General features: G+C 32.9%; 1 protein-coding gene across 3 annotated transcripts in view; it reads left to right on the top strand.

The window, feature by feature from the left end:
• The window catches only part of LOC143049705 (uncharacterized), a 396,341-nt gene that overhangs the window by 8,883 nt on the left and 367,092 nt on the right, over nucleotides 1-20,366 (top strand). For all 3 annotated transcript variants that reach the window (XM_076223376.1, XM_076223375.1, XM_076223377.1), the window contains exon 4: nucleotides 4,919-5,330. In XM_076223376.1, the coding sequence (XP_076079491.1) occupies nucleotides 4,919-5,330 (412 nt within the window). The remainder of the gene's footprint in view (nucleotides 1-4,918; nucleotides 5,331-20,366) is intronic.

Here is a 20,366-nt window from a genome sequence, read left to right as displayed (position 1 = left end):
GTGATATCGAAAACCCTGGTGTAATAATTTTTCAGTAATACATAAATTTCTCTCGTTAAAATCTAAAACATTGTTACATACACGAGCGAATCGTACAAGTTGAGATATATAAACACCGTTTAATTTTGATTTTAACCGTTTAATTTTAAGTTTGATTTTAACAAAAATTGAATTCTTGGGCTTCTTTGATATGCTGAATCTAAACATGTACTTAGATTTTTGATTATGAGCCTAGTTTTCAAGTTGGTCCAAATCAGGATCCAAAATTATTATATTAAGTATTGTGCAATAGCAGGAAATTTTCAATTGCACAGTATTCATCAATAGCAAGAAATCTTCAATTGCACAGTATTGTGCAATAGCAAGAAATTTTCAATTGCACAGTATTGCGCAATAGCAAGAAATCTTCAGTTGCACAGTATTGTGCAATAGCAAATATTTTCAATTGCACAGTATTGCGCAATAGCAAGAAATATCTAATTGCACAATATTGTGCAATAGCAAGAAATTTTCAATTGGAGTTATCTTTCTTTGTCCAGAATAGTAGTTGAATCAACTTAAATCATTGTTTTATACAATATACAATGTATATTCACTTTTACTACCAACTGATAAATTAAAACAATCTTTACCATTCAGTGATAACAAGCACTTTTTATACGACAGCAAACATTTTAATTTTTCGTCGTATATTGCTATCACATTGGCGTCGTCGTCGTCGTCCTGCGTCGTCGTCTTGCGTCGTCTTGCGTCGTCGTCGTCCGAATACTTTAAGTTTTCGCACTCTAACTTTAGTAAAAGTGAATAGAAATCTATGAAATTTTAACACAAGGTTTATGACCACAAAAGGAAGGTTGGGATTGATTTTGGGAGTTTTGGTCCCAACATTTTAAGAATTAGGGGCCAAAAAGGGCCCAAATAAGCATTTTCTTGGTTTTCGCACTATAACTTTAGTTTAAGTAAATAGAAATCAATGAAATTTAAACACAAGGTTTATGAACACAAAAGGAAGGTTGGGATAGATTTTGGGAGTTTTGGTCCCAACAGTTTAGGAATTAGGGGCCAAAAAGGGGCCCAAATAAGCATTATTCTTGGTTTTTGCACCATAACTTTAGTATAAGTAAATAGAAGTCTATGAAATTTAAACACAATGTTTATGACCATTAAAGGAAGGTTGAGTTTTATTTTGGTAGGTTTGGTCCCGACAATTTGTAGATTCTTAGTTTTTGGTCCCGTTTTCAAATTGGTCTACATTAAGGTCTAAAGGGTCCAAAATTAAACTTAAATTGATTTTAACAAAAATTGAATCCTTGGGGTTCTTTGATATGCTGAATCTAAAAATGTACATAGATTTTTGATTATTGGCCCAGTTTTCAAGTTGGTCCAAATCGGGGTCCAAAATTAAACTTTGTTTGATTTCATCAAAAATTGAATAATTGGGGTTCTTTGATATGACAAATCTGACTGTTTATGTAGATTCTTAATTTTTGGTCCCGTTTTCAAATTGGTCTACATTAAAGTCCAAAGGGTCCAAAATTAAACTAAGTTTGATTTTAACAAAAAATGAATTCTTGGGCTTTTTTTTTTTATACAATATACAATGTATAAATTCACTTTTACTACCAACTGATAAATTAAAACAATCTTTACCGTTCAGTGATAACAAGCACTTTATTTTACATTTTAATATTTTATGATGTATTTAAATGAGTAGTTATTGTTGCAAACTCCATTAAGAATTTGAATTGAGATCAGTTTTGGAAAAAGGGAAAGGGGGATGTGAAAAAAAATGGGGGGGGGGGGGGAATTTTTCTCATTTCAGATTTCATAAATAAAAAGAAAATTTCTTCAAACATTTTTTTGAGAGGATTAATATTCAACAGCATAGTGAATTGCTCAAAGGCAAAAAAATTTTTAAGTTCATTAGACCATATTCATTCTGTGTCAGAAACCTATGCTGTATCTACTATATAATCACAATCCAAATTTAGAGCTGAATCCAGCTTAAATGTTGTGTCCATACTTGCCCCAACTGTTCAGGGTTCAACCTCTGCGGTCGTATATAGCTGCGCCCTGCGGAGCATCTGGTGTTAAAATTGTATGCAGTTTTGTAAAATTCAAATAAAGTTTTCATCGAGTTTTATCTTACTAGTCCCAGCGTACATTGACGTGAATTAATGTAAAAATAACCAAATGTAGCTGTAGCCTCAATAATTTTTGTTATATTCCTAATTTAAAATCAGTTCCTTACCCTACCTTTCATTCTGGCAATTAATTTCCAATGTAACAATAACATTTTTATTATTGTTACACCGTAGCCAGTGCCAATATGATAAACCACAGCTGGGAACAGTATATCTAGTTAATATATATGTTCCTGGCCACAGTCGTTTGAATTTGAGTGATATATGTATGAATAAATTAGATAAAAAAATACTGTTGAATGTATTTTTATACGACCGCAAAAATTTAAAATTTTCATCGTTTATTACTATCACGTTGGCGTCGTCGTCGTCGTCGTCGTCCGAATACTTTTTGTTTTCGCACTCTTACTAAGGTAAAAGTGAATAGAAATCTGTGAAATTTTAACACAAGGTTTATGACCACAAAAGGAAGGTTGGGATTGATTTTGGGAGTTTTGGTCCCAACATTTTAGGAATTAGGGGCCAAAAAGGGCCCAAATAAGCATTTTCTTGGTTTTTGCACAATAACTTAAGTTTAAGTAAATAGAAATCTATGAAATTTTGACACAAGGTTTATGACCACAAAAGGAAGGTTGGGATTGATTTTGGGAGTTTTGGTTCCAACAGTTTAGGAACTAGGGGCCAAAAAAGGGCCCAAATAAGCATTATTCTTGGTTTTCGCACAATAACTTTAGTTTAAGTAAATAGACTTCATTGAAATTTAAACACAAGGTTTATGACCACAAAAGACAGGTTGGTATTGATTTTGGGAGTTGAGGTCTGAACAGTTTAGGAATTAGGGGCCAAAAAGGGGCCCAAGTAAGCATTATTCTTGGTTTTCGCACCATGACTTTAGTTTAAGTAAATAGAAATCTATGAAATTTAAACATAAGGTTTATGACCACTAAAGGAAGGTTGGGTTTGATTTTGGGAGTTTTGGTTCCAACAGTTTAGGAATAAGGGGCCCAAAGGGTCCAAAATTGAACTTACTTTGATTTCATCAAAAATTGAATAATTGGGGTTCTTTGATAAAGCTGCGCTCTGTGAAGCATCTGGTTTGTCCTTTCTATCTGTCTTTCTGTTAACCAGAGGATTATATGTATATTCAAACCTCATAAGTGGAATAAAACAGACAAAACGTGATAAATCACCAACACACAAAACACAACCTAGAAAACTCAAAAGACAGGACAACATGAACCTCACCTAAATCAAGGGGTGATTTAATGTATCCTAGAATGGTGACCAGATCCTGCTTCACATGTAGCACCTGTTGTGTTGCTCATGTAAGTATAAAGTGATCAGTCTAAATTGGTGGGTCACATTCACGGAAGAGTGAACAGGACGGTCATTAAGACAGATGAAACATATCCATTGTCTTCCGTGAAACATAAATTCAATAATGATATCGACCAATCAGACTCAACCATAATGGGATGGCACTTTTAACAGTTTTGGAAAAAATGATTTCAGTTTTACTTCTTTGTATTCTTGTTTCAACATTGTTCAATAGCTTCCTTGTATTAAGCAACAAGCTTTTATTGAGGAAATCATGATAGGAAATGCAAACTCTGGGATAATATTGTTAATTTGTATCAATTGAGATACAGTATATACATGTACTACATATGCAGGCGTTGTTGGAATGTTGCTACATTAGTTATAGTATAACTAATCGCCGTATTTGAATATAAAAAATAAGACAACGCGTGACCGAACGACGCATGGATTAAACGAGTGCGCAGCACGAGTTTAATCCATAGCGGCGTTCGGTCACAAGTTGTCTTATTTTTGATATTCAAATACGGCGATTAGTTATTCTTTTTATTACATTGGCAAATGGCTTTTTTTTATTAAATTAATGTAGAAAATGTAAGGAACTATATCTTTTTCCTACGCATTGACAATTCATTTTTATCCGACGTTATCGACGTCTTGACAACGCCTATTGTTGTATGACGTCAGAGAGTGAAATAACCACGTTTATTTCACATGTGAAATTATCGGTTTTTATTTAACTGGGAAATCAATGTAATATATTGCAACTAATGTAATAAAATGGAATATTCATAATTGGGAAACTAAAAACATCACTTCTGTCTAAAAGTTTTATTCTCATTATTGTCAATTTTCTAGGTGTAAGTCAAGATATGAGGCAGAGTTCTTATAATTATTTACTGAATGTTTTGTTTGCTTTATTTCAAGTTCGATGGGATAGATGCATTCAACTGTCCCCAAACTTTTAATTATTTAGTGAGAGGACATTAGCTGTATAGTTATTAAGGGAATGTAAAGTTAAATATTGAAGCTTGCTTCTTTTCATTCTTCCAAGGAAACCTGTGTATGAATATAAAGAGAAGATGTGGTATGATTGTCAATGAGACAATTCATCCCAATATCCCTTTATCAAGCAGTTTATGCCATAACAAAGAATAGGTTTGTTTGCCCTAACCCTACCTACCCAGGAAAAAGCTGCCTACTCAAAATCTTTTATTGTCCTAATTTGAAGAAGTTTTTTTTAATCAAATAAACATGAAGACTAATAAACATCTGTGCTTCAATTTCCTTTTGTGGAAAAAAAGGAAATGCCTATACCTACATACCCACTGTCTCAACCTTTGGGTAGGGTTTGGGCAAACCAAAATATTTTTAAGTGTGGCCTTATCATGCTTATGTTATTTTCGCAAAACAAAATGTTAAACTTACATAGACAACTAGTTTGTTTTCTTTTCAAGGCTGTTCTTAGAATAGGAGGGAATGCAATGAAACAAGAATGTGATCAGTTGATGACAAAACCACTGGACATGTCAAGCCAAGAAATATTACGAGACTTAAACCAGGCTAAAGTGGACATTGAATTAATTAAACAAACACATGAAACACTTGATACAGAAGTAAAACAAGATATAAAAAAGATAAAATTAGATCATGACAAATCTAAGAAAGACGTGAAGATGTTAACGTTTCGCCAAGCAAATTTGAAAAGATCCTATAATTTGTTACAGCACAAACAAAATGTATCAAATCAGCAGGCGAAGAGATTTAAAAAAGATGTGAATAGGTTAGAGCTAGATCAAATAAATGTAAAGGTGGATGTGAAAAAGCTCACAGATATTTCTGAGGATCCAGTTCCATGGAATAGAAGAGGTACAAAAAATGTATTCAATTTAGTTTTTGAACTAACAACCCTAAAGTAGAACTTATTAACATGATAAGTGATATGTATTTTTAACAAAATTTGAAATGGGAAAAGATATTTTATAAAAAAGGGAGAGGTTTGTAAAAAAAATTAAATTTTTGTCGAGCCTTCGACTTTAGTCGAAAATGTGAGACTAAGCGATCCTACATTTTGTTGTCGTCGGCGGCGTCCAGAAATATTCACTCTGTGTTTAAAGTTTTTGAAATTTTAATAACTTTCTTATACTATACTGAATTTCTACCAAACTTGGACAGAAGCTTATTTATGATCATAAGAAAGTATCCAGAAGTAAATTTTGTAAAAATAAAATTCCATTTTTTCCGTATTTTACTTATAAGGCAGCAACCATTTGATTTTCTGGGGGGGGCTATGGGTTTTTTTTCTGTACAAACTTTTTTTTTTCGCCTGCGGCGAAAAACAAACTATTTTTTTCGCGACAAGTCGAAAACAATTTTTTCCTTTCAATTTTAGCATTACATATAGTGGCAGCTGAGGGTGTAACAAACAATTTTTTTTTTCAGAATTCAAAACAAATTATTTTTTTCTCAAAAAACTGGAAACAAACTTTTTTTTCCAAAAAAAACCATAGCCCCCCCCCCAGAAAATCAAATGGTTGCTGCCTAAATGAACTTAGTTTTTCTGCGAGGAAACATTACATTCATGCTGTGGTTAAAGTTTTTAAAATTTTAATAACTTTCTTAAACTATCCTTGATTTGTACCAAACTTGGACAGAAGCTTGTTTATGATCATAAAAAAGTATCAAGAAGAAAATTTTGTAAAGATAAATTTCCACTTTTCCGTATTTTACTTATAAATGGACTTAGTTTTTCTGCGAGGAAACATTACATTCACTCTGTGGTTAAAGTTTTTAAAATTTTAATAACTTTCATAAACTATCCTTGATTTGTACCAAACTTGAACAGAAGCTTGTTTATGATCATAAGATAGTATCAAGAAGAAAATTTTGTGAAAATAAATTTCCACTTTTCCGTATTTTACTTATAAACATGATAAATGGACTTAGTTTTTTTGCCAGAAACAAAACATTCACTCTGTGGTTTAAGTTTTTAAAATTTTTATAATGTTCTTAAACTATCCTGGATTTCTACCAAACTTAGACAAAAGCTTGTTTCTGATCATTAGATATTATTCAGAAGTAAATTTTGTAAAAAAAAAAATCACTTTTTCTGTATTTTACTTATAAATGGACTTAGTTTTTCTTCCAGTTAACATTACATACAGTCTAGATCTGCAGTTAAAGTTTATAAAACATTTTTTAGATTCATAAACTATCCTGGATTTTTTACCAAACTTGGGAGCTTCTTTCAATCAAAAGACAGTATCGATAGGGAAATTTTTATTGATGTTTTTCCTCATTTTTCTTGAGGCTGCGATTTATAACAGCAAAAGTAGGCGAGACACTGGGTTCCGTTGAACCCTTACGAATTTTTCTTTGATATGCTTAATTTAACCATATCTAGACTTATAAATTTACTCTTTGGTCCGTTTTCAAATTGGTAAAAACAGGTCCAAAGTGTCCTAAATTAAACTTTAGTTTGATTTTATCAATTATTGAATTCCTTGGGATCTTTGATATGCTGAATCTAACTGTTTGTTTAGATTTTTGATTTTAGTACCGGTTTTCAAATAAGTCCATATTAAGGTCCAAAGGGTCCAAAATTACACTAAGTTATATATTTTAACAAAAAATGAATTCTTGTGGTTCTTTGAAATGTTGAATCAAAACTTATATAACGGTTTTTGATGTTGGTCCAAGTTTTACTAGTTGGTCCAAATCAGGGTTCAAGATTAAATTTTGTTTGATTTCATCAAACATTGAATTCCTTGGGTTCTTTAATATGTTGATTCTACCCATGTATTTTGATTTTCAATGTTGGGGCTCCTTTCTCAAATTGGTCAACATTGAGGGCCAAATATTCCACAATTAAACTTTGTTTGTTTTCACCAAATAAGTAAGGATCTATGACAAATGTATGATATGCCGAATCTAACATTGTATTTCGATGTTTAATTTTGGGACTTATTTTCAAAATGTTACACATTAAGGTCCAAATGGTCCAAAATTTCATAAAAAGTTAAATTCGTGTGGTTCTTTAATATGCTGAATCTAAGTGTGTATTTAAATTTTTGAGTTTGTTCCCCGTTTTCAAATTGATCTACATACAGGTCCAAAGGGTCCAAAATTGAACTTTAATTATATTTTAACAAAAATTGAAATCTTATGGTTCTTTGACATGTTTTATATTTTCATATTTTGGGCCAAGTTTTCTGGGTTTTATTCCAAATCGGGTTCCAAAATTAAACTTTGATTTAAAAAAAAAATGTATTCTTGCGGTTCTTTGATATGTTGAATCTAATAGATATAAGAAGATGTGGTATGAGTTCCGATAAGACAGCTCTCCACCCAAGTACCAATATGTAAAAGTAAATCAATATAGGTCATAGTACAGCCTTCAACACGGAACCTTGGCTCACACCAAACAGCTAGCTATAAAGGGCTGTATTTAGATTTTGGACATTGGACGGTTAAAGGTAAATTTCATATTTCAAATTTTTAAGTTCTTATTAGACTATATTCATTCTTTGCCAGAAACCTATGTTGTGAAATATTTAATCAATCCAAATTCAGAGCTGTATCTCAAATGCTTAAGCGTTGAGTCCATATTTGCCGCAACTGTGCAGGGTTGGACCTCTGTGGTCATATCAAGCTGCGCCCTGCTGAGCTGTTAATATTATTTTGAGATATCCAGAACCACACATATACTTTTATTTAGCCTAATAGGTCAACTATACTTGGTGTATATTGATGTGCGTTTCTTAGATACTATCAGAATTAGGTCAACTTTATTTGATGTCTGAAATGATTGTAAGGTTTACATGGTTGTCAGTCATTGTTCATATGACCTTGACTTCATTATACATCACACAACAAAGTTGCCTAGTGTATAATGTTTTTGACCCATCTGTCCGTTCGTCAGTTCTTTAGTCATGTTCTTGTCATCACAACTTCTCTGAACCACACTGTATAATTTCATGAAACTTTGTAGTTAATTAGAACATACTATATAGATGTGCAGATTGACAGGAAATTATACTGACAGACTTTAGAAACCCAACACCTAAATAAATCGGACGTTTTTAAATTAAATAAATAATAAATTACACAAATTCATGGTATATACGAATACTTAATCAATCTTTCAACATTACAGACAAAATTTACAGTCAATCGAAAACCCAATGACGTAATGTTCCTTGTTGAAGTACTGTGGTTAACACTTACAGTCTGGTTTTAGATTTTCAGTATCGGATGTGGCCACCGTTGTTTCGTAGGATAGCTTCTAAAGAGCAGTTCATTCAATAACATCTACTCCATTCAAGTTTTGAGTCAAGCTAGCGATATGTGCACGCACATTATCATGTTGGAATGTTAATTGATTGAACTGTCCATAACGTCGTAGCTCTGGAACGACAACTGGCTGCAAAATTTCATCAATATAGCGTCTAGCTATTTTAATGTGCCATTGACAATACCCAACCGTATCAAAAAATTGTTGTTTATAGAGCCCCATACCATTACACCTCCGCCTCTAAATCTGTCATGTATAAGAACACAGTTATCTCAGCGTAGCATTCATTTTCTCTTCTGTAGATTCTCGTTCTACTGTCCGCAAAACTGACATTGAACCGTGATTCATCAGAAAACACCACACGATTCTCTACTGCTGCAGTTGTTGCCTGGCCCATTGTTGTTGATTTCGTCTATGACGCAAAGTCAAAATAAGTCTTTTTTATACGACCGCAAATTTTGAAAAAATTTTCGTCGTATATTGCTATCACGTTGGCGTCTGCGTCGTCGTCGTCGTCGTCGTCGTCGTCGTCGTCGTCGTCGTCATCGTCCGGCGTCCGAATACTTTTAGTTTTCGCACTCTAACTTTAGTAAAAGTGAATAGAAATCTATGAAATTTTAACACAAGGTTTATGACCATAAAAGGAAGGTTGGTATTGATTTTGGGAGTTTTGGTCCCAACATTTTAGGAATAAGGGGCCAAAAAGGGCCCAAATAAGCATTTTCTTGGTTTTCGCACCATAACTTTAGTTTAAGTTAATAGAAATCTATGAAATTTTGACACAAGGTTTATGACCACAAAAGAAAGATTGGGATTGATTTTGGGAGTTTTGGTTTCAATAGTTTAGGAATAAGGGGCCAATAAAGGGCCCAAATAAGCATTTTTCTTGGTTTTTGCACAATAACCTTAGGTTAAGTAAATGGAAATCTATGAAATTTAAACACAATGTTTATGACCACAAAAGGAAGGTTGGTATTTATTTTGGGAGTTTAGGACCGAACAGATTAGGAATTAGGGGCCAAAAAGGGACCCAAATAAGCATTTTTCTTGGTTTTCGCACTATAATGTTAGTATAAGTAAATACAAATCTATGAAATTTAAACACAAGGCTTATGACCATAAAAGGAAGGTTGGTATTGATTTTGGGAGTTTTGGTCCCAACAGTTTAGGAAAAAGGGGCCCAAAGGGTCCAAAATTAAACTTTGTTTGATTTCATCAAAATTGAATAATTGGGGTTCTTTGATATGCCGAATCTAACTGTATATGTAGATTCTCAACTTTTGGTCCCGTTTTCAAATTGGTCTACATTAAGGTCCAAAGGGTCCAAAATTAAACTTAGTTTGATTTTGACAAAAAATGAATCGGTTGGGTTCTTTGATATGTTGAATCTAAAAATGTACTTAGATTCTTGATTATTGAAGTTTTTTTGGTCCAGTTTTCAAATTGGTCTACATTAAGGTCCAAAGGGTCCAAAATTAAACTTTGTTTGATTTCATCAAAAATTGAATCCTTGGGGTTCTTTGATATGCCAAATCTAACTGTGTATGTAGATTCTTCATTTTTGGTCCTGTTTTCAAATTTCAAATTCTACATTAAAGTCCAAAGGGTCCAAAATTAAACTAAGTTTGATTTTAACAAAAATTGAATTCTTGGGCCTCTTTGATATGCTGAATCTAAACATGTACTTAGATTTTTGATTATGGGCCCAGTTTTCAAGTTGGTCCAAATCAGGATCTAAAATTATTATATTAAGTATTGTGCAATAGCAAGTCTTTTCAATTGCACAGTATTGTGCAATGGCAAGAAATATCTAATTGCACAATATTGTGAAATAGCAAATTTTTTTTTAATTAGAGTTATCTTTCTTTGTCCAGAATAGTAAGCAAGAAATATCCTATTTGTGCAATAGCAAGAATTTTTTTTAATTGGAGTTATCTTTCTTTGTCCAGAATCAACTTAAATCTTTGTTATATACAATATACAATGTATATACACTTTTTACTACCAACTGATAAATTTAAATAATCTTTACCATTCAGTGATAACAAGCAGTTTTTTTACATCTTAATATTTTATGATGTATTTAAATGAGTAGTTATTGTTGCAAACTCCATTAGAAATTGGAATTGTTATCAGTTTTGAAAAAGGGAAACGGGGATGTGAAAAAAAAGGGGGGGGGGTTAAATTTTTCTCATTTCATAAATAAAAAGAAAATTTCTTCAAACATTTTTTTGAGAGGATTAATATTCAACAGCATAGTGATTTGCTCAAAGGCAAAAAAAACCTTTTAAGTTCATTAGACCACATTCATTCTGTGTCAGAAACCTATGCTGTGTCAACTATTTAATTTTAGATTTAAAAAGTTTGAAGAAGAAATCTTTAATTGATTTGTAAAATCTTGGCATTTGTTTTGTGTAAAAAAAACCCCATGTAATGTCAAAAATTTGATCACAATCCAAATTCAGAGCTGTATCATGCTTGAATGTTTTGTCCATACTTGCCCCAACTGTTCAGGGTTCGACCTCTGCGGTCGTATAAAGCTGCGCCCTGCGGAGCACCTGGTTAGAGCCTCCTACAGTGAATTTGACGACATTCCAGTATACGGGACACTGTTTTAGCATTAATTGCTCTGCCATGGCGTCCAATAATTTGGTTTGCGGCTGAGGTCGCCCTCGTGAACTGTAGCCTCAATAATTATTGTTACATTCGTAATTAATCAGTTCCTTACCCAACTTTGCATTCTGGCAATTAGTCGCCAATGTAACAATAATATTTTTATTATTGTTACATTTCCATGTAACCGTAGCCAGTGCCGTTGTGAAACCATTCTGCAAATGTCATAGTATGATGGCATTTTGTTGGTGCGGCGTCGTTATTTGCGGTTGTCCGGGTCTCAGACGATCTTTAACTGCTCCTGTTTATCTGTAGCGTTGACATAAAAGCCTTCTTTTTGAATTGCTAACATTAAAATGTCTTGAAAGAGCACATTGACTTAATATTCCTGTCTGTAACATTCCGATGGCTTGATTACGATTTTCATCACTAAGTCGCTACATTGTGAAATCCCAAAAAGTTCAATTGGTTAAAGGAAGGCAAAGGATGTAACACATCTTTAGGACAATAAAAACCGGTTTAAAATTTATTCAGCTACCCGCCATCCAGCGTCGAACATTTCATGCTCCTCTCACCCCTAAATTACCTGGCTTACCCAGGTAAGAAAATAATTGATTTTTACTCACCAGATAGATGTATGACTGTCGTAAATAACAAAACAAATAATATTTATGCCCGCTGTCGCGGAGGGGGCATTAAAAGAGGGACAAAAGATATCAAAGGGACTGTCAAACTCATAAATCTAAAATAAACTGACAACGCCATGGCTAAAAATCAAAAAGACAAACAGACAAACAATAGTACACATGACACAACAAAGAAAACTAAAGAATAAACAACACGAACCCCACCGAAAACTAGGGGTGATCTCAGGTGCTCCGGAAGGGTAAGCAGATCCTGCTCCACATGTGGCACCAGTCATGTTGCTTATGTGATAACAAATCTGGTAAATAGTCTAATTCGATAGGTCACATTCATGAAAGGGAAGGGGATTGTAGTTACGATGTAAGGAACATATCCGATATCATTTGTGAAACGGCATTTAGTTTTACCCTTGTCCGTCTGTACGTACGTTCCAAAATTGGTTTCAGTTCTCTAACTTTAGTTTGCCTCAACCAAATGTTATGAAATAATGATTAATGCTTATTACCACAAAACACAGATCAAGTTTGAATTTTGGTAGCCTCCCTTTTACCGTTCTAGAGTTATGCCCCTTTACAAATGGAAAAATTGTTGAATTTTTCCTTTCTGTTCTCTAACTTTAGTTTGCCAGAACCAAATGTTATGAAACTTATACACAATGCTTATTACCACAAAACACAAATCAAATTTAAATTTTGGTGGCGTCACTTTAACCTTTTAGAGTTATGCCCCTTTACAAATAGAAAATTTGCTGAAAAGTTTGTTTTTATACGACCGCAAAATTTGAAAAATTTTTCGTCGTATATTGCTATCACGTCGTCGTCGTCGTCGTCGTCGTCGTCGTCGTCGTCCGGCGTCCGAATACTTTTAGTTTTCGCACTCTAACTTTAGTAAAAGTGAATGGAAATCTATGAAATTTTAACACAAGGTTTATGACCACAAAAGGAAGGTTGGTATTGATTTTGGGAGTTTTGGTCCCAACATTTTAGGAATTAGGGGCCAAAAAGGGCCCAAATAAGCATTTTCTTGGTTTTCGCACTATAACTTTAGTTTAAGTTAATAGAAATCTATGAAATTTTGACACAAGGTTTATGACCACAAAAGAACGGTTGGGATTGATTTTGGGAGTTTAGGTTTCAACAGTTTAGGAATTAGGGGCCAAAAAAGGGCCCAAATAAGCATTATTCTTGGTTTTCGCACAATAACTTTAGTTTAAGTAAATAGAAATCAATGAAATTTAAACACAATGTTAATGACTACAAAAGGAAGGTTGGTATTGATTTTGGGAGTTTAGGTCCCAACAGTTTAGGAATTAGGGGCCAAAAAGGGACCCAAATAAGCATTTTTCTTGGTTTTCGCACCATAACGTTAGTATAAGTAAATAGAAATCTATGAAATTTAACCACAAGGTTTATGACCATAAAAGGAAGGTTGGTATTGATTTTGGGAGTTTTGGTCCCAACAGAATAAGGGGCCCAAAGGGTCCAAAATTAAACTTTGTTTGATTTCATCAAAATTGAATAATTGGGGTTCTTTGATATGCCGAATCTAACTGTCATGACTGTGTATGTAGATTCTTAACTTTTGGTCCCGTTTTCAAATTGGTCTACATTAAGGTCCAAAGGGTCCAAAATTAAACTTAGTTTGATTTTGACAAAAAATGAATCAGTTAGGTTCTTTGATATGCTGAATCTAAAAATGTACTTAGATTCTTGATTATTGGCCCAGTTTTCAAGTTGGTCCAAATCGGGGTCCAAAATTAAACTTTGTTTGATTTCATCAAAAATTGAATAAATGGGGTCCTTTGATATACCAAATCTAACTGTGTATGTAGATTCTTCATTTTTGGTCCTGTTTTCAAATTGGTCTACACTAAAGTCCAAAGGGTCCAAAATTAAACTTAGTCTGATTTCAACAAAAATTGAAATCTTGAGGTTCTTTGATATGCTGAATCCAAAAATGTACTTAGATTTTTTATTATGGGCCCAGTTTTCAAGTTGGTCCAAATCAGGATCTAAAATTATTATATTAAGTATTGTGCAATAGCAAGTCTTTTCAATTGCACAGTATTGCGCAATGTCAAGAAATATCTAATTGCACAATATTGTGAAATAGCAAATTTTTTTTTAATTAGAGTTATCTTTCTTTGTCCAGAATAGTAAGCAAGAAATATCTAATTGCAAAATATTGTGCAATAGCAAGAATTTTTTTTAATTGGAGTTATCTTTCTTTGTCCAGAATCAACTTAAATCTTTGTTATATACAATATACAATGTATATTCACTTTTTACTACCAACTGATAAATTATAATAAATAACATTCAGTGATAACAAGCAGTTTTTTTTACATCTTAATATTTTATGATGTATTTAAATGAGTAGTTATTGTTGCAAACTCCATTAGAAATTTTAATTGAGATTAGTTTTGGAATAAGGGAAAGGGGGATGTGATTAAAAAAATTGGGTTCAATTTTTCTCATTTGAAATTTCATAAATAAAAAAGAAAATTTCTTTAAACATTTTTATGCCCCACCTACGATAGTAGAGGGGCATTATGTTTTCTGGTCTGTGCGTCCGTCCGTCTATCCGTTCGTTCGTCCATCCGTTCGTCCCTCCGTCTGTCCCGCTTCAGGTTAAATTTTTTGGTCAAGGTAGTTTTTGATGAAGTTTAAGTCCAATCGACTTCAAACTTAGTACACATGTCCCCTATGATATGATTTTTCTAATTTTAATGCCAAATTAGAGTTTTTACCCCAATTTCACGGTCCACTGAACATGGAAAATGATAGTGCGAGTGGGGCATTCGTGTACTGAGGACACATTCTTGTTTTGAGAGGATTAATATTCAACAGCATAGTGAATTGCTCTAAGAGAAAACAAAAATTTTAAGTTCATTAGAACACATTCATTCTGTGTCAGAAACCTATGCTGTGTCAACTATTTAATCACAATCCAAATTTAGAGCTGAATCCATCTTGAATGTTGTGTCCATACTTGCCCCAACCGTTCAGGGTTCAACCTCTGCGGTCGTATAAAGCTACGCCCTGCGGAGCATCTGGTTGTTCTATTACTTTAGTTTGCCTCAACCAAATGTTATGAAACTTATGAACAATGCTAATTACCACAAAATATAGATTAAGTTCGAATTTTGGTGGCGTCACTTTTATCGTTCTAGAGTTAAGCCCCTTTGCAAATGGAAAAATTTCTAAATTTTTCGTTTCCGTTCTCTAACTTAAGTTTGCCTCAAATAAATGTTATGAAACTTATAAACAATGCTTATTACCAAACTCAGATTAAGTACACATTTGGGTTGTGTCACTGTTACAGTTCTTGAGTTATGTCCCTTTATGATGATATGCAATGGGGGTATCATCTGTGTCCCATGAACACATTCCCCATTTATATTTTACTATTTTCGAAGATAATTTAGAAAATTTGTGTTGCGTTTCTAAAGTCAGTCAATATATGATTAATTTTTTTTATAGGCGTTATGCCCTTTGAACTTAGAACTTATGCATATACTGTTGCAACAGTTTGTCATCACAACTCCTATGAAACCACACAGCAGAATTTTATGAAACTTTGGAGTTAATGAGGACTCACTACGTAGATGTGCACATCCACAGAAATTATAATTCAAATCTATTTTCTAGGAGTTATACCCCTATGAACTAAATAAAAAATTACAATTTGGACTATACTGATATAACAGTTTGTCATCACATTTACTCCTGTGAAAACACATAAGAGAATTTCGTGAAACTTTTAGTAAATGAGGACATAATATGTAGAAGTGTATATTCACTAGAAATTTTTATCAATGAGTTTGAGTCTTAAAAATTAGGAATCTGATGATGTTTTTGCCTAGTTACAATGTTGGGGCGTGGAGTATGTGCTCACAAAGGTTCATTGATTTTCATAAATCATTGATGATGTAAAGTTTAGTGCTACCGGTATTAAGATTGTAAGACTGTTATCTTTAAGACTTTCAATTTACAATTCAGTCTCTTTGACACATTCCCCATTTCCATTCTCAATTTTATTAATCAAATTAAGCAGAACAGAAATAATATTGCTCCCATCACTTAGCATTATGCATAAGTTACCATCATCTCAGGCATTCTGAGTCACAAATTAGTAAATACAAAGTTGAATGAATACATGTTGAGCATTAATATTTTATTGTTTTTTAAATTATCTTTGGTAATAATTTACTCCTTGATGTTTCAGAGCAAGTTAGTAAGCAGTTGGATAAGTGGCAGAAGAATGCTGATAACTTTGTTGAAACCAGAGCTGCGAAATGTGTTTTGAAATGTATCAAGGAAAACAGTTGTCTCACTATTACAGCTAGTTCTGGTGTTGGAAAGACATCCATTTTACGTCATGTGGCATTAAACATGAAAGAAAAAGAAGGGTATGATGTACTTCCAGTTACTAATCCAAATGATATTATCCAGTTTAATAATCCAAATCAGAAAACACTATTTGTAATTGATGACTTTTGTGGGACTTATTCCATAAACCAGTCCGACCTTGACAATTGGGAATCTGTTATGGAACAAATAAAGATGTTGATTGAAAACAAATTAACAAAAATTATTGTCGCGTGTCGATTACAAGTGTACCAGGACGAAAAGTTTGAATCTTTATCCATTTTCAGGACATCTGTTTGTAACCTACGAACAAAAGATTTGTGTTTATCAGAGACAGAGAAAACGTCAATAGCAGAAATATATCTGAAAACAAAAGCATCAGAGATTATTCAGTACTGTGATTTATATGATTTCTTTCCACTTCTCTGTAAATTGTATAATGAAAGTCCCGAGGTCAATATAACAGAATTCTTCAAAAATCCATTTTCGGTATACGAAACTGAAATTAACAAGCTTAATAAAAAAGGTCATTATAGAAAATACTGTGCAATGGCTTTGTGTGTTATGTTTAACAACAACTTAAAGGAGGAAATGTTTTCAGAAGAGATAAATGTAGAAACAAGAAAGATCATTGAGAATACGTATGAGGCATGCAGATTGGACAGAGGCACATCACCACTTGTTCTACTTGATGAACTAAACTCACTTGAACACACTTTTATAAAGAAAGAACATGGTATATTTAAAACAAAACATAATAAGTTATTTGACTTTCTTGCATACTATTTTGGACAAAAAATGATCCAGTGTATAATCAGAAATGCACATTCTGATTTCATTATGCAGAGATTTTTACTAGAAAGGAAAGATTACATGGACCAGTTTATTACTATTGTACCACCTAAATACCATCAAATGTACATGCAGAGAATGATTGATGACTGGTCAATTGGTAGAGTAAATTGTGTGTTTAATAATATCAACTTGAAGATACAAGAGTTCAGACACACATTCCTATGTTATCTGAAAACAGTTGAAATATCACTCCAGAGGCAATTAGCGCTGAAAAGTGATATCAATAGCAAAGATACTGCACTGATAGATTGTTGTTACAATGAGTGTATTCCTTTTATTCATTGGTGTATTGATCATGGTGGTGATGTTAACCTGTGTAACAGAAGAGGTGTGAGTCCTTTGTTAGCAGCATCAATCAATGGTCATACAGAAACAGTAAAGATATTACTGGACAACAAGGCAGACGTTAATAAGTGTACAGATGATGGATTATCTCCTTTGTATATTGCTTGTCTTGAAAATCATACAGAGATAGTAAAGATATTACTGGACAACGAGGCAGACATTTATAAGTGTGCAGATATAAATGGAATATTTCCTTTGCATATTGCTTGTCATAAAAATCATATAGAGATAGTAAAGATATTACTGGACAACAAGGCAGACATTAATAAGTGTACAGATAATGGAATATCTCCTTTGTATTTTGCTTGTCATAAAAATCATACAGAGATAGTAAAGATATTACTGGACAACGAGGCAGACATTTATAAGTGTGCAGATGATGGAATATCTCCTTTGTATGCTGCTTGTCAGAATAATCATATAGAGATAGTAAAGGTATTACTGGACAACAAGGCAGACATTAATAAGTGTGCAGATGATGGAATATCTCCTTTGTATACTGCTTGTCAGAATAATCATTTAGAGACGGTAAAGATATTACTGGACAACAAGGCAGACATTAATAAGTGTGCAGATGATGGAGCATCTCCTTTGCATACTGCTTGTTATGACAATTATGTAGAGACAGTAAAGATATTACTGGACAACAAGGCAGACATTAATAAGTTTAGAGATGATGGAATATCTCCTTTATTTGTTGCTTGTTATAACAATCATACAGAAACAGTAAAGATATTACTGGACAACAAGGCAGACATTAATAAGTGTGCAGATGATGGAATATCTCCTTTGTATATTGCTTGTCAGAACAATCATAAAGAGATAGTTAAGATATTACTGGACAACAAGGCAGACATTAATAAGTGTAGAGATAATGGAGCATCTCCTTTGTATACTGCTTGTTATAACAATTATGTAGAGACAGTAAAGATATTACTGGACAACAAGGCAGACATTAATAAGTGTAGAGATAATGGAGCATCTCCTTTGTATACTGCTTGTTATAACAATTATGTAGAGACAGTAAAGATATTACTGGACAACAAGGCAGACATTAATAAGTTTAGAGATGATGGAATATCTCCTTTATTTGTTGCTTGTTATAACAATCATATAGAGATAGTAAAGATATTACTGAACAACAAGGCAGACATTAATAAGTGTGGAGATAATGGAGCATCTCCTTTGCATATAGCTTGTCAGAACAATCATATAGAGATAGTTAAGATATTACTGGACAACAAGGCAGACATTAATAAGTGTAGAGATAATGGAGCATCTCCTTTGTATACTGCTTGTTATAACAATCATATAGAGATAGTAAAGATATTACTGGACAACAAGGCAGACATTAATAAGTGTAGAGATAATGGAGCATCTCCTTTGTGTACTGCTTGTCAGAACAATCATATAGAGATAGTTAAGATATTACTGGACAACAAGGCAGACATTTATAAGTGTGCAGATAATGGAATATTTCCTTTGCATATAGCTTGTTATAAAAATCATATAGAGATAGTAAAGGTATTACTGGACAACAAGGCAGACATTAATAAGTGTGACGATAATGGAGCATCTCCTTTGTATGGTGCTTGTCACAACAATCATAAAGAGATAGTTAAGATATTACTGGACAACAAGGCAGACATTAATAAGTGTGAAGATAATGGAGTATCTCCTTTGCATATAGCTTGTTATAAAAATCATATAGAGATAGTAAAGATATTACTGGATAACAAAGCAGACATTAATAAGTGTAGAGATAATGGAGCATCTCCTTTGTATACTGCTTGTGAAAATAATCATAAAGAGATAGTTAAGGTATTACTGGACAACAAGGCAGACATTAATAAGTGTACAAATAATGGTATCTCCTCCAAACAAATTGCCAGTGATAAAGGATACAGTGGCATACTTGCTGTCATTAACAAATATTCAAAAAGAGGAGGTTATATATCAAAGAAAATAAAACAAATAACAAAATAAAAATTGTGATTTGGCAATGAAAGATTTCAGAAAGGAAATTTTGTCTACAAATAAAATTGTAATGATGACTGATTGTTTTTTTTTTTCAAATCAAATATTTATCTTAATTTGTTTTGTTTTTTGTTCAATCATTGTATCAGAGTTTGTTTTTTTGTAGTGAAATTTATTGATGTTTATGATTTGAAAACATATTCTTTGATATGAAGTAATTTTTATTCCGTCGCCAAAAAAAATTTGGGATCGTATAATGGTATGATGTCGTTGTCGTCGTTGTCATCTGCGTCGTTGGAAGACACATTGGTTTCCAGACACATTGGTTTCCAGACAATAACTTTAGTTTAAGGGAATAAATCTTTATAAAAAATTTTCATAGGTTCAATGCCAAGAAAGCAAGGTTGGGAGTGATTTTGGGTGTTATAGTCCCATTGGTATAAGAATTAGGGGCCCATAAGGGCCCAAAACAAGCATTTTTCTAGTTAAGGATAATAACTTATGTATAAGTATGTCAATTGCTCTGATATTGTACCACAATGTTTAAAACCACAAGTAGAAGGGTTGGATTCATTTATGGGGTTATGGGTCCAAATTTTAGGAATTAAGGGCCAAAAAGGGGCAAAAAACAAGTTTTTTTTCTAGTTTCAAGACAATAACTTCTGTGTAATAAAATTAACGGTACCAATTTTCTTGCACCAGATGCGCATTTCGACAATACATGTCTCTTCAGTGAGATGTGGCCAAAATATTAGAAATGTAATTGTATGGATCTCTCTAAAATTAAACCACAATGTTCCATATAAC

This window comes from Mytilus galloprovincialis, chromosome 10 (genome assembly GCF_965363235.1).
Source record: "Mytilus galloprovincialis chromosome 10, xbMytGall1.hap1.1, whole genome shotgun sequence".
Classification (NCBI taxonomy): domain Eukaryota; kingdom Metazoa; phylum Mollusca; class Bivalvia; order Mytilida; family Mytilidae; genus Mytilus; species Mytilus galloprovincialis.
The sequence above is the reverse complement of the archived record's forward strand: the minus strand, read 5'-3'. Positions and strand labels throughout refer to the sequence as shown.